This window comes from Poecilia mexicana, unplaced genomic scaffold, assembly GCF_051168715.1.
Source record: "Poecilia mexicana isolate PSO_F unplaced genomic scaffold, ASM5116871v1 scaffold_12, whole genome shotgun sequence".
Classification (NCBI taxonomy): domain Eukaryota; kingdom Metazoa; phylum Chordata; class Actinopteri; order Cyprinodontiformes; family Poeciliidae; genus Poecilia; species Poecilia mexicana.
Window position 1 is genome coordinate 21403665 of NW_028263381.1, and position 14573 is coordinate 21418237.

Genomic DNA, 14573 nt, shown 5'->3' on the forward strand with positions numbered 1-14573 from the left:
AAATCTTTATTTCTGAAACGTTTACATTGCTGTAGTCTGACGTTAATGTCTCCATCTTTAGAGATGTTTGCTCATTCCGGACCCTTTATGTTCCAGAACCACCGCCGACGTACGAGGAAAGCTGCAGCAGTGTGGACTCTAGTTTTAACAGCGGACAGTAGAAGAAGAAGAAGCGGACGGTGAAGTGTCATGGCCGCCGCCTGACTGCTTTCCCCGCCATCCGAACAGAAACTCGCTGGAGGGCGCGTCCGCCCTGCAGACGGTCCATTTGGGCTGAAAAGGGATCGTTTCTTATTTCTCTAAGAGTCTTGGTTTCCGCCTCGTCTCCCAGTCGGTAACATCAGACCCAACAGGTGAACTTTGTGCCTAAAAAGTATTTTCAGATCAATATTTAGGATTTTCTGTGACGGGACCTGTTTTATTCTGGGAGGAGAGTGAAATCTGTTTTTTTATTTCTGCAAGTTGTTGCATCTGTGATGCCTTTAGTGTAACTGTAGCACCCGGCTGCTTCCGGACCTTTCCGTCTGGCCCTTTTCTGCTGTCGTAACAAATCTGAGCGGCTGGGTGAACATCAGGGTCGTGTGTTTGGCCCCCAGATGTTTTGCTCATCAACAAACCAGCAGCAGCGGCGGTGTGTTTGTGATGTGCCAGTTCCTCTGCTGCATCTGTCTGACGATGATGCAGAAACCTCAGAACCCAACAGAAACCCTTTCTGAAGGATGTTTTAGTGATTTTATTTTAAAAGAGACTCAAGTTGTTTTGTTTTTATGTTTCCAAGCTGTCAGAATTTCTTGTCATTTTTTAGGTCTGGATAAGTTTTTCTGACTTTGTGAATGTTTTCCTTTGGTATTTGGCTGCTTTTTCAAACTATTTCTGCCTTCTCGCTCAGCATATCGCGAGACGGTTGCTTAAAGAAAACGCCTGATTGATTGATTGATCCGAATCAATCGGCTTAGCAAATATTCTACTGGAAAAGTTTACAAACTGCTCTGTGTAACGGATAAACAATCAATAGAGCGATTGATCGAGACAAATTAGAGAGAAAACAGGTTGACTTGGTTTATTTAACTGTTTTGTTGTTTTTTGCTCCCTGCTGCCACCTTGTGTTGGTTTTATTTTTTTATTCAAAAGGAAAAAAATATCAATATTGCCAGAAAAACGTCTTATGAGAATTGAGTCATAATATTATGAGAATAAATAATACAATAAAAAGTTGCAACATGAAAAAACTCAATGTTATGAGACAAAGTTGTAATATAAAAGACTAAAAAAGTCTTAATAATAAACTCATACACCCAGAATAAAAAATTCTAAAATTAAAATAAACTCATGTTACAAGAAAATGTCTTAATATTAGTAGAATGAAGTAGTAATTTTATGATGGCAGATTAAATATCTAATATTAAGATGTTGGATATCCTGTGAAGTTAAACCGGTTTTACAAATTGGACATATTTTATCCTATAAAACATCAGCATCAAATTATTACCAGAATCAAAACTTTGAAACGACACAAACTAGACAATCTGTTTCCTCATTTAAAAAAAAAACTACTTCTTTAATTTTACGACTTTCTTCTGGTAAAACTCTGTCTTTGCTAATATTCTGTCTTTATTCTCATAATTAAAATAAAAATCTTAGTCCAGCCTTAAAACTCCATTTTAATCTGTAATAATTTATTGAAAATCCCACTGCGCCCCCCGGTGGTCGGTTCTGGTACAGGCTTCACCTCAACTCGCCGTTTAAATCTGGAGTTTTAAATTTCCGAGTCTGAGGATCTTTTCTGTTGCCTTAACGCTCATGTAGTCTGTAGACGGCAATGTAAATGTGCACAAAGCAGCACTTTCTGAAACTTTGAGTGTGTGTGTGTGCGTGTGTGTGTGTGTGCGTGTTTGTGAGAGAGAGAGAGATGGGTTTGGATCTAAGATATAAAAACTAGATGCCACACTGATTTTTTTTTAACTTAATTTTTGTGTTAAGCAGTTTTTCCCTCATCACCTGATTTTGTAAATCTTTTTTGTCGTCATTTATTGTCTTTGTTTTTCTTTTGCACATTAAAAATATTTTATCTGGTGTGACTCAGAGGAGGGAAAAGGAAGTGAACTGATTGTTTATTTGTGAGTTTTAGAGAAAATCTCTTTATTTATGTTGACTGTTGATTTTTTCTACCACTTTGCTGTCAATCTGGGTTCCTTCACACTCCTGAAACTTTATGGAAAACTAAAAACAAATTAGCTCTAAAGTAAATTAAGTTTGGATTTCCATAATATTTGCAGTATTCTGTTCTTAAACTAGCATATTTTCAGACCTGAAACTGAAAGAACTTGATCATGTTGAGGTGAACTTTCTTAAATTTCCAAGTTTATTATCTCGTTTTTTTGACTGAAGGGTAAAAATAGAGCGACAATAGTTTATTTTTGTCAAAAAGGCAAAAATAAACATTCATGATTAATGTTTTCAGCTTCAACTAGCAGCTTTTTTATTTGCATTATCCTGTTTATTCAAGAATTAGAGCTGAAATATCTAAAGATCTTATGGAATTTTTTTTAAAAATTCAACAAAAAATTCAAGATTTTATTTGGATATAATGTAATAAAATCGTTGCCTCATAAAAAAATAAATAATGACTGAATCAAACTGTTATCACTTTAACAAGCTTGATATCTAATTATTTCAAGATAACTAAGTTGGAAATTAGCATGTTGCTAAATTTAGTATTTTATTTAATTAACTAGTTCAGTATTGCAACAAAAATGGGTTTAAGTTTCCTTAACTTAAGATGAAACCTGAGGTTTTTTTCAGCAAAGTGAAATGCAAATAAAGGAGCTGGACATATTATCTTAAGATAATGAGATATTGACACAGTATTTTCAACGAAGAACTCATATTTTAATATAATGACCTCATCAAATTGTCGTAATGTCACATCTTAAAAATAACGGCTCGATAAAAACGAGATTACTGTCAGGATTTTCTCTAAATAAGGAAACGGTTGTAATAAATGAGATTGGTGTCTTTGAATCTTGAAATAATAAAACAACAAACCTTTTATTTATCTTCATATCTCATTATCTCAATATAATAAGACATAAGAAATAAGATTTCCCAGTTTTGGAGCTTTTATTGCTTTAGAAACTGAATCACTAAAGTCACAGAAAACATCCACACTTTAAGCATTTAAAAGCATTGAAAATGTGAAGCAACCCTGTTGAAAATGTTTGCCTTTCCTCTAAATGTGAGAATCTAAAGCACAACTACTGTCCTGATTTATTTTCCGAGTTTTCTCACGTTTTAAAGCAATCAACGTCGGATGAAATCAGCGGGTTTAGATCTGTCGTAATGTAATTATGTTAAAGTCTCTGTGATAATGTGACTGCATGCCTTAAACGTCTGGGTTTCACTCAACATGAGCCAGTTCTGTTGTCAGAAATCTCTGCTGGATGCCCTCTATGTAGCTCATAAAGCAACGAGACACTGGACCTTTTATCTGTTTTCATTCTGATTTTAGAAAACATGTGACATCTCTCTTATTTCTGCTGCCTTTCAGACCTGCTTCTGTTTATTTCAACAAAAGGTACTATAGCTTTATGAAAACCTGCTGTTTATGCTTTTTGTTTTTTTCCTTTTACGTGTAAACGAGTGGCGTCTAGTTTTGTATTTTTCTACTTGTAAATTGTTTACAGGTGCAGTTTGAATATATTGAGAAAAGCACCTTGACCAGTTCATGTAACGTTTCCAGTGCAGAATCAGGGTTGTACTGTACAATATAATAAAAATCACATGATGTGTTTTTGTAGTTTAAACAGTCAGCTTTGTGTTGAAAAGTATTTATTCCTTTACAATTTTTTTTTTACTTAAAATGTTAATATTATTCAGTATTTCTCTTTTTATCAGTTATTTAGACAAGAAACTTTAATAGGTCATTAGGATTAGCAAAATTATTTTGATTTTCCATTGCCGGGATATTGAGATGTTTTTTATACGTACATGTACATAAATTTTACATTTTTAATACAAACGTGTTAGATATCCATAAGTTTGCAAGACAAAAATAATAGTTATAGTTTTATCATAATTAAAATTAAATTAAAGGTGATTTGGTGTTCTAAGACGTGGATTTTAACATAGTGTTATTTTGATTTACATATTGTTCTGTTTTTATTTTAGTGATAACCCCGCCAAACACTAATGTAAAAACATGTCAAGAAATTATGTATCAAAATTTGTTAATTTTAGTGTTTCTTTTAATCGGGATACCAAATCTTTATCCGTTGTGGGAAAATCTGCCACTCACAACATGGCGGACGCGCTGACGCATCATTTTTATGGGGGTCATTTTTTTCCCGCCGCTCTCACCACTTTCTACCAGTTGACCGCGAGATAGTTCAGTTGATCAGCTGTTAAGTCGCCGAAGCTAGTCGGCTTCGCTCGGTCATTTCCGTAAACATTATGGCGTCGTAAGCAAAAAACAGTTTAAGTTAACGCCTGCGCTAGCTTCGAGAGCTAACGCTAATAAGCTGCGTTATTTAGCGATTAAAACAGAACCCGAGCTCGTCTTTTGAGCCGTTTTTAATCCTGAACCGATGGGAACATTTATTTTAATCGTTGGAATTCAATGGCTGTAAAAGACTCCATTACCCGTGAGCCTCTGGAGGTTATTTATGTCACGGGTTTATCCTCCCCTCACTGTGCCGCTGTGATTCTGTTCATTAGAGAAGTGCTGACTGTTGCTGGTCTGTTTTCAGCTGGTGGCCCGTTCCTGTCGGTGCTCGGAGTTACAGCTAAAGTTCTGATGGGACCCGAACTCAACACCAGCTGAAACCGGTCTGTTAGCTTCACCGTCAACATGCAGGTAGGTTTTCTGTTTGGAGTTAAAATAAAGCCAACATATCAGGAAGTTATGTTGCTTTCTAGGTTATGCTCCATTATACGTTTATTAGTGTGTAAAATCCTTTCTAGCGTTTTAACTACTGAAGGTAGCTTAAATTTAGCAAACATTCACTGTTTTAAACTGGAAGTAAAACATAGATCATAAAACATCTCTCCTTATCAACTGTCCTATTTAGACTGACATATTTAGATACATAATAAGCCTCATATTTTCATAAATTTCAGTCCAATTCTGCAGGTTTGGAGACTATTGCACAAATGTTTGATAGTTTGTATCAGTATTTGTTGAAACATTTTTCCTACAAAAACTTAGAAACTGTGGAATTTGCTGTTGATTAGAAATATATTTACATTTACAAACTTGTCCCTTTAATCGAATATCTAAGTTACCAAAAGGGGAAAAATTTTACATTGATTTATATTGAAATTACACACTTTATCATTGATTTACATTGATTAATCTGTAGCTTTTTATTTGGACTTTGGCTGATTTATTTGTGTGTTGTTGTTTTAATTTTGAATCCTTGCTTTTTTTTTAATAGTATTTTTTATGAAGAAGATATTTACCAAATGAACTATAATCTGAAACGTAGTGTGTTTAAAAGTGAAAGGAATGTGGATAAGAGGACAAAAACTGCTACTGTTAGCTCAGTTCTAGCTAATGCTAAAATCCAGTTTTCTGTCAAACTGTTTTGCATTTCAAAAAATAGTTTTAATTTAAGAAATTGGAAGAAAACTTGTCTTTCATCCCAGCTGCAGATATTTAAGTTACAATCTTCTGAAAATGATTGAAAACAAGATTAAGAATGAGTGGAAAAAGCTGCCAAAGTCTAGAGAATGATTAATGAAATATAACAAACTTTAACCATTTAGCTGTTTGTCAAACATTATGAATCATGGCATCTAAATATTAATTAGAAAGAAAATGGATTGGGAACAGAAATGAATAATGTTTTCCTCCTCTGTGTTAAAATATTTAAAAGAAAATTATAAATTTGCAATAAAAATGTGTTTCTTATTGACTTGCATCCAAATTATATTGATCTTTAACTGGATTTTTCTTATCTTTTTTGAATGAATTAGTTTTTTGTTTTTAGTTGATAAAAAACCTTCACAGATGTTTGAACTCTTAAAAAATGTTGTAAAAAGCCATTTCAGTGCATTGAGGCGTCTGAAATGACAGCTGTAATCTGAACCTGTGGTGCTTTAACTGCATCTATTGTTTTTTTATATTAACAGAATAAAGTTTTAGAAGTCAAACTCTGTATTTACCGTAGAATAATCCTGTCCAGATGTGAAAAGTGTAAGATTTTGAAAGGAGGCCGTTAGATTTGCTTCACAAACCTGCAGATTAAAGCTTCAGGTGACTCAACGCGAGTTCATGTGAGTTTATGTGCCTCAACCTGTTTGACTCATCAACAGGTTGGAGTTAAGTGGTTTAATAAACACATGGAAGGCATTTCTCTGGAAATGATGGAGTATCTGAGGGAAACCGAGTGGAAAAGCAACAAAAATCCAAAGAGAAACGATGACGGATCGTCAGAAAACCTGGAGAACTGTGACTTTAAAATCGTTTGAAATGCAAAACCAAAACAGTCACTTCTAAAATGTGCTTCGTTGTGCCAAACATTACATATTAGGCTTTCAGATTATCAGGTTGACTTCATGTCTGTGCTTCAGCTTTCTTTGTTCACCTGGAGAAATGGAAAATCCAGGTTTTCTCAATCATCTTTCTGGATAATCTCCTGATTATCAGCCTGCCAGTTGACACATGTTTGTTTGTCTTGACTCATAATCTGATGAAACACGTCTGCTGCGTTCCCAGAAACGCTTCTTTATTAGTAATATGAAGAGTTTATTAGCTTGATGTATTTATTCAGATGTTTTGAACGTTTAGTAGACAAACAGAAAAAGTAACATTAGATCACAGAGGAAGCTAAAATGAATTGGAATGCAGTTCTTCCTCTTTTTATATAACTGGTCATTGAAAGTCACGTATCTCATCATTATGAGTGTAGATGAAACCAGAAGTTTACATACACCAAATAAAAAGACATTTTATTCCTCACTTGGTCTGGATTAAACCAGACCAACTTTTCTTGTTTTATTCCATTTGCTCAAAGACACAATAATGAGAGAAAGAATCTGCCCAAGACTATTAAAATCTTCAAAGCCAGAAGTGTGATGTCATGGCTTCGGAAACTTCTGATTGGTTAATCGACACGTTTGAGTTAATTGGAGTCACACCTGTGGATGGATTTTAAGGCCACACCTGGAACACTCTGCTTTCTGGATCGACACGATGGGAAAGTCAAAGTAAATCAGAAAAGATATCAGGAAGTGAATCACGGAGCAACACCAGGGCGGTTCTTCCTGGGGGACAGAAGACGCCGCCGCGTTCAGCAGTAAAGCGCCTTGGAGTCGCGGTAAAGTGCTGGAATTGTAGTAAACTTTGGAGTTCCAGTAAAGTGCTGGAATTGTAGTAAAACTTTAGAGTTGCAGTAAAGCGCTGGAATTGTAGTAAAACTTTGGAGTTGCAGTAAAGCGCTGGAATTGTAGTAAACTTTGGAGTTGCAGTAAAGCGCTGGAATTGTAGTAAACTTTGGAGTTGCAGTAAAGCGCTGGAATTGTAGTAAACTTTGGAGTTGCAGTAAAGCGCTGGAATTGTAGTAAAACTTTGGAGTTGCAGTAAAGTGCTGGAATTGTAGTAAAACTTTGAAGTTGTGGTACAGCACCATGCCGTTGCAGGTTCTGGTGCTGTAAGTACTGGGAGTTCAGAGGTCGTCGTCGGGCTGTGAGTGCAGCTGCTCAGAGATCTTCACACCCGGACTGACGGAACACAAAGAATGTCTCAGTCTGACATCCACAGCAGCTGGAGAGGACAAAGCGCCACTCTGACTGAAGAGACGGGGAGAGATCGGCCACAGCAGCAGGCTGCCAGTCACTTCACCGTATCAGGAGCTGCTGTTTGTGTTTGCGGAAACAGAAAAGAGAATCCCAGAACCGTCCCGTCTGTCTGGATCTCTCAGTCAAAATGAAAGTTGGAGTGAAGCGACCTCACCTGTTCTCAGCAGAGTCACGTCTGCAGGTGATCAAGTCACGCAAAGGCTGCAGCTCAGTTATTAAGAACTTATCTGGTAGCTTGAATATGAAGTAAATGAAGCTCATATGCTTTTGACCAGAAAGCATAATAATAATAATAATAATAATATTTCAGGTAAACAACTGGTTTAAGCTTTTCTTTCTTTCCTTTTCCCTATCAGATGACCTTTGAGGCGTCGAGCAGCGTGACCCTGCTGTTCGACTTCTGGAACGTTCATGGCCCTGCAGGTGAGCAAGGCTCCTTCGTGTCTGATGACCTTTGACCTGAGGTCAACCCGTCAGAACCAAAACGACTTGTTCAAATGTCAGATCAGAACGCATGATAAAAGATCACAGAAACAAACTACCAAACTAAAAATGATCCCCAAACATCCAGACTGGTTCTGGATGTATTGTTGAAATGTTCTCTGAATTTAGTTTATTTAGATTTCCTTTAAGTCTAACTACTTGGGCCTCAAGTCGAATGCCAAAGAGAAAACTTAAATAAATACTGTTAATAAGCAATAAATACTCCAAATAAATAAACGTCCACATGAAATAAAAACAAAAGTTATTTTAATTCAAAGTTAATTATTTATTTCATAATGTTATTTTGTAACACTTATTTTGGAGCGTTATGTATTTTAGGGATTTATTTCCTGTTTTAATTTCATGTTTTTGTATTCAAATGAGGGGCGGGGCTTCCAGTGTGGGCGGAGTTTATTTTGTGGGCGGGGCTTCATCTGGTTGTGTTACAAAGATGTAACAGTTTATTTGATTCCATATTTGCTAGCAGAGTTTAGTAGTAAATACACTAATAAACTCGCACAATAACGGGAGATAATCAAATTTTAAGACTTTTGTTGAAAGTCTGAAATGCATTTTAAGGTCAGTAAATTTAGAAAAATTAGAAACATTCAGAAAAAATCTGCCATGAAATTGGCATCGTCTCTCTTCTTTTTTTATATTTTAAGCTCCGCCCCACAAAGGATCCGCCCCCATTTGAATATGAGAACATAAAACATAAAAAAAAATAAATGTCCCCAAACAAAAGTGTAAAAAAACTATTATGAAATAAATGAATGAATAAATACAGCTGTTATTAATTTAATGAAAAGTATATATACAAACAGATTATAACATATTAAGATTAAAATCAACACATTCATCCCTTTAATCTAAATTATTCTGCTGAAACTGGTCTGTCAGTTATTTCAGAAATCTTAATATTGATCTCATTTAGATGCCTTGTTATTTAACTCATAGGAAGGGATTTAAAAAGTTTATTTTTGTGTTTTCTTTGTTTAATCTGTAGAGGAGTTCCTGGATTCGAAGCGTTTTTCTCAGTCACGTCTCTGCCTGTTCCAGTAACAAACTCCTCCCAGCCTGCAGGTTTCATAAACATGAGAAAGAACCAGATGCTGTTCTGCTCTGCAGACGTTCAGTTTAATGTTTAACAGCAAAGACAGTCAGAATAAAACTTTCAATAATGTTTAACAGGATTTGATTGGGGATGTTTTTTCTAAGTTTTCCATTGAACGCCTGTTGATTTTGTTACTTTTGGATTGAGATAAAACATGATAAAATGTCTGATTGCTGTCAGAATTATAATAGTTCTGAGGTTTTCATTATAGTTAAATTTTTTTGTGACTTTGTGTTTTAATTAGTTTTTCAGAGCGTGTTTGCTAGTTTTATTAGCTAAATATAGTTTAGTTTTTAATGCTTAAAGTACCGCATAGTGATTGAAAGCTCAACAGAAGATATTATTTTTAAAATATATAATCTTTTATTGTTGAACAACCAGCTGACTCTGCCATATCCTGACTTTTGCGGTTTCCATTTTGTGGACTAGCTTAGCGTAGCGTAGCGGCCAGGAGGAATACGGAGCGCTGTAATTTCCCGACAACTGACATAAACTGCTTGTGTTTGGAAAAAAAATCAATTTCACATAATTTTGAAAGCCTGATGGAATCACAGATATGAAAATTAAGGATATTATATCTATAATTTTAGTTTGTTTTAGTTAGTTTCATAAGTGCACTATATAGTTCTGTTAACTGAAATCTACGTTCTCAGTTTTCGTCATGTAGTCGGCTTCAGCCGGCTGTGATGACCCTGGTAGCTGTTCTGTGAGTCGGTTGTCTGTTTTCCTCTCTGCCTGCAGGCATGGTGCTGTCGGTGTTCATCGTCCTGCTGCTGACCGTCGTCTTTGAAATCCTCAAAGTGTGGCGGGTTTGGCTGAGCAGCGGCTCCCGGCTGGCCCAGCCTCCGTCGGCGTACGCCGCCGCGCCGTCCGGCCGCACGGAGAGCAGCTCCGCGCTGGACGCCAGCCCCTCCGAGTCCTCGCTCACCCCCACAGAGACCCAGCCGCCCAGGAACAGGTGGGAACGAGTCTCTGGGGTTTGTTGGTAGCAGTGAGGCCATTACGCATATTCACACCGAACATATCCAGGACAAACATACTTGTTGTTTATGTGGGGAACTAAGAGCAAAATGCAACGATCTGTTGTGCAATTTAAAAAAAAGTATGGATCAAGATTGTGTGCACAAACAAGGAATTTGATACATCTTAAGGGAAATTAAAGGCTTTTTCAGCAAAGTTGTAACATTTGTTACATTTTCAGCTACGGTTCTCTTTCACATTGCTTTGTTAAATGAACCAAACTATTTGAAAAACCTGTTTCCCTCCTCGCCTGTGGGGGCGCTACACCATGAATCACTGAAGGAAATCAAACAAAAACCTCTGAAGCCACTGAACTCCACTTCCTTCTTAACAAAATGTAAGCAAATATGGAGTAGCATCAGATTTTAGCGTTTGTAGAGTTTTCTCTCGCTAACGCTAGTTGTGCTGTAGTACACTTCCTGCTTTTGGCGTTCACATACACATTTGAACAGCACCAGAGTTCACTTCAACCAAACTGAGAGCTTTTTTTATGTATTTAACCACTTACACCTTTTTATATTAATATCAGAGATGCAACTAGAATGGAATTTATTTTTTAAATAAGAAAATAAACATTTTATTTCCTAAAATGCAACAACCTTTTAGTGAATTAGAAGCAGGTGAAGCCACTTGAGGAATTTTGGGTTAAACATTTTTATCTTGAGTTCAAGATAAAAATTTGTAGGAGTGAAGCGATTACAGAGAGCTCACACACACATATATATATATAACAACAATCTGTTGTCCAATTTTAAAATATATAGACCTAATTACTCCTCTGAAAGTTATTTTACCATTACGTCCGTATATTCCAGTTTACGATTAATCGTTTTCCAAAATTAGTTGACAGTTACTTGAATAATCGCAGTTAATCTGATTAATCGTTTCAGCCCTAATTTAAACTTTTCTTCTCAAATATCTGCACTCTTAGTAAAAAAAAGAAGCCTTAAGCAACAATTTTGACTATTTTTATTAATTTCTCTTGACTGAAGGGAACCAAAAAGATGCGGTTGTGGAGATTTTTGTGTACCGTTTCACCCCAACTTGGCAACATGATGAAATGAGTGTGTTGGTCTGCAGCTGGCTGCTGCACGTCATCCAGACGTGCCTCCACGTCCTGCAGGTGACGCTCGGCTACATGCTGATGCTCTGTGTGATGTCCTACAACGTCTGGATCTTCCTGGGCGTCGTCCTCGGCTCCGCCCTCGGCTATTACGTCGCCTTCCCTCTGTTGGGCCAGATGTCTCTGTACGGCCGGGTCCGGCACTGAACAGGCGAACGCGGCGATGAAAAGCCACTTTCTTTGGACTCCACTGCATCAGCGCAGAGAGCTGCCTCACAATGACTTGCAGAAACTCACCTGGACCTGGAAACCAGAACCGCAGGAGCTGACCAGGGAGTGTTTATCAGGCCAGAGTGGACATGAGCACAAATAATGTGGTTTGTCTGGCTGCAGGTCTGATGGGTTGTTCTGTTGAAACATATCATGTCAGGAGGTGTGTGTGTGTGTGTGTGTGTGTGTGTGTGTGTGTGTGTGTGTGTGTGTGTGTGTGTGTGTGTGTGTGTGTGTGTGTGTGTGTGTGTGTGTAAATAAAAACAGCTTCTGCTCTCTGCCTCTCTGTTTTGGACAAAACTGGCTAATTTAAACAACATGCAGGCCACTTTTTCACTAAATTAAAAATGCAAAAAGTAATCATGTTTTTGTTCTTCCTGCTTAATAATAAACTAAATTTACATCCAAAACACAAATGACCTTTGGGCTTTTGACTTATTAAAAGAAAAACAAACTATTTCCAATTTTTTGTGGTCATTGATTGTTTTCTATTCCGTTGGCCAAATAGTTGCCATCCTTCACTGGTGGCCAGGAGCCGAACAAAATCATTTTAAGGGTCACAAATGGCCCCCGGGCCACAGTTTGGACACCCATGCACCATAGTAAAGCCACAACACTTTGGTCAGAAATCTGCCTCTTTCAACAAATTGTTTACAAAGCAGATACTTTTTGTGTTTTTGGTTTTTGTGCGTGTTGCAGATTTTCAGTGAACTCCACTGAAGTGTCCTGCTAATTGAGGAAACATTTTTAGTCTGGAAACTCCTCTGATGAGTCACTTTGGCCATCAGCAGTCACATGCTCCATTTTGTTTTGTTTTTTTTGTCCGTCACAAACTGCTGTTGCCTTGAAGCTGTTTGTTTTTGTTTGAAATGAAAAACTTTTTATGACCTGTATCTTCAAAAGCTTGTGATCAGTGTTTGTGATTCTATATTTGTGGTTTTGTTTGAATCAAAAATAAAGATTAAAGCTACTGAATATTTGAAGCTTTATTTGAAAATATAGACCTCTAACTCAGAAAAGTTGGGTATTTTTGAGCATCTTTTGTTTGACAGTAATATTAATTCCTTAGCCACATTTTGTCATTGAATGCATCATCGTGGCTGAATAATGTCCAAAGTCTATTTGATGCAAAAAGACAGTTTGTCTTTTTCAGAGAGACATTTTCACAGAAATCTTCCTATAATGGAAAGTTGGCAAAAGACAGCTACAGCGAGCCCCGGCCTGTTCACGGTTCAGTATGTATGGAGTTTTTTGTGGAACAGATAATCTGCAGAAAACTTGACTGTCTTTTTTTTTTTGTAGATCATACTCGTACCTAAAAGAATTTAAACAAAATGCACTTGTGGCCCCTAACCCGTGCAAATACCAGTTGTCCACTTTATTTTGGAAAGAATGACTATTACACGAAAAAAAAATACAATAGTCAGCTTGTTCTTGTATTATCACATTATTCTTGTAAATTTATTTTTTCTTAGTGTTGCCTTAATATGCTGTCCTTTGCAAGCACTTCGAAGTCTTGCAAGAAAATAATTGGCTGATGGAGTCACGTGTATGGAGCAAAAACAGTTTCATAACTCACAAATACACAAACTGAGAACCACAAATGCACAGAACAAGATACACACTTGTTTTTTGATGCGAGCACAGATATTTCTTGAGTTACAATCTGCTTGTGGCCCAAATGCAGCACAACCGAGAAGGCAAATCAAGAAATAATCGGGCTGCATCAGAAATACAAACGTGGATATTTTTCTGAGCATTTGTGAATTATGAGACTGTTTCAGCTCCATACACGTGACAAGAGTCAAGGTTCAGCTCAATCAGCGCGAGCGCGTCTTTCGTCACGTAGCGTAGCCAACGGCTTCTTTGCTAGCTTAGTTTTCACCGACAAATGAAACGGGGAAAATGACGGATATTTTATCAGGATGGTTTCACCTAAAGGCGGAAGCCGGACTCCCGAACCTCCAGTTGAATTTAAAATTTCTCCGGAGTCCTAAAAGTGGATCTTGGTGCTGCTTTTTTAAAGCGGGAGTCTTTTTCGGCGTTGTTAGCCTCTGATTCAGCTAGCAAGACCCGCTCTGGAGACTGTAATATCGCGGCTCCTGCTTTATTGTTTTGTCCTGTTTGATGGCACTTTTTTTGGGGAAGCGTTTTCACTTTAAAAGTCTAAAATATTTAACCCGTAAATGCCAAGACTTTTGTAATTATGGGATTATTGTGTGTGCCTTCTTCAACGATGTCTTGAACAAGATGGTTGCCTTCAGAAATGATGAATCTATTGTACACCGCATCAGCTGTCCATGCCGAGAGGTTTTCCCTGATTCTTCCCATCTTTAAAACCCTTTTTGATTCAACATTACTTGGAGCCATGGGAGTGTGAGATCTTTGTATCGGCGGATGTTGCAGAGATGGCTTCATCCACATGAGGACACAGGAAGCCGACAGCTGGAGGTAAGACAGCAGTGCTGGCTTGTTTTGTAATCTGAGGTTCGCTGTCTGTGTTTATTATGTTTAAGCTGTAAATGAATATTGCTGTTGGCGTTTTATTCTCACTGTAATTTTAATAAAGATATTCTAGCTTGTTACTTAATGACTTCATTATGGAGTTAAAGAAACAAGAAAAAAAGGAGTTGGACCCTCAACCCTAAACTGGACTGCTGACCGACTCGTTTCAGTTATATATAAATATTTACTTTGTACTGTTTGAAATGTTGCTGGATGATATTTTGGTTAATTAACATGTAAATGAGTTTTATAAATTGTTTTGAAGGACATCAATAGTTGAGCATATAGAATATTATTGGCCTTTCGACAAACTGCTTTCCA

At 37.0% G+C, this 14573-nt stretch overlaps 2 protein-coding genes across 2 annotated transcripts in view; both read left to right on the plus strand.

The window, feature by feature from the left end:
• Window positions 1-3809, plus strand: part of arrdc1b (arrestin domain containing 1b) — a 31863-nt gene extending 28054 nt beyond the window's left edge. The window contains exon 8 of the mRNA XM_014971402.2: window positions 97-3809. Coding sequence (XP_014826888.2) covers window positions 97-161 — 65 coding nt within the window. The 3' untranslated portion in view covers window positions 162-3809. The remainder of the gene's footprint in view (window positions 1-96) is intronic.
• A 622-nt stretch (window positions 3810-4431) lies between these two features.
• slc31a2 (solute carrier family 31 member 2) lies at window positions 4432-12722 on the plus strand. Its single transcript, XM_014971403.2, has 4 exons — window positions 4432-4852; window positions 8154-8220; window positions 10136-10352; window positions 11495-12722. The coding sequence occupies exons 1-4, from the start codon at window positions 4847-4849 to the stop codon at window positions 11682-11684; spliced, it is 480 nt and encodes a 159-aa protein (XP_014826889.2). The 5' UTR covers window positions 4432-4846; the 3' UTR covers window positions 11685-12722.
• The last annotated feature ends 1851 nt before the right edge of the window (window positions 12723-14573 follow it).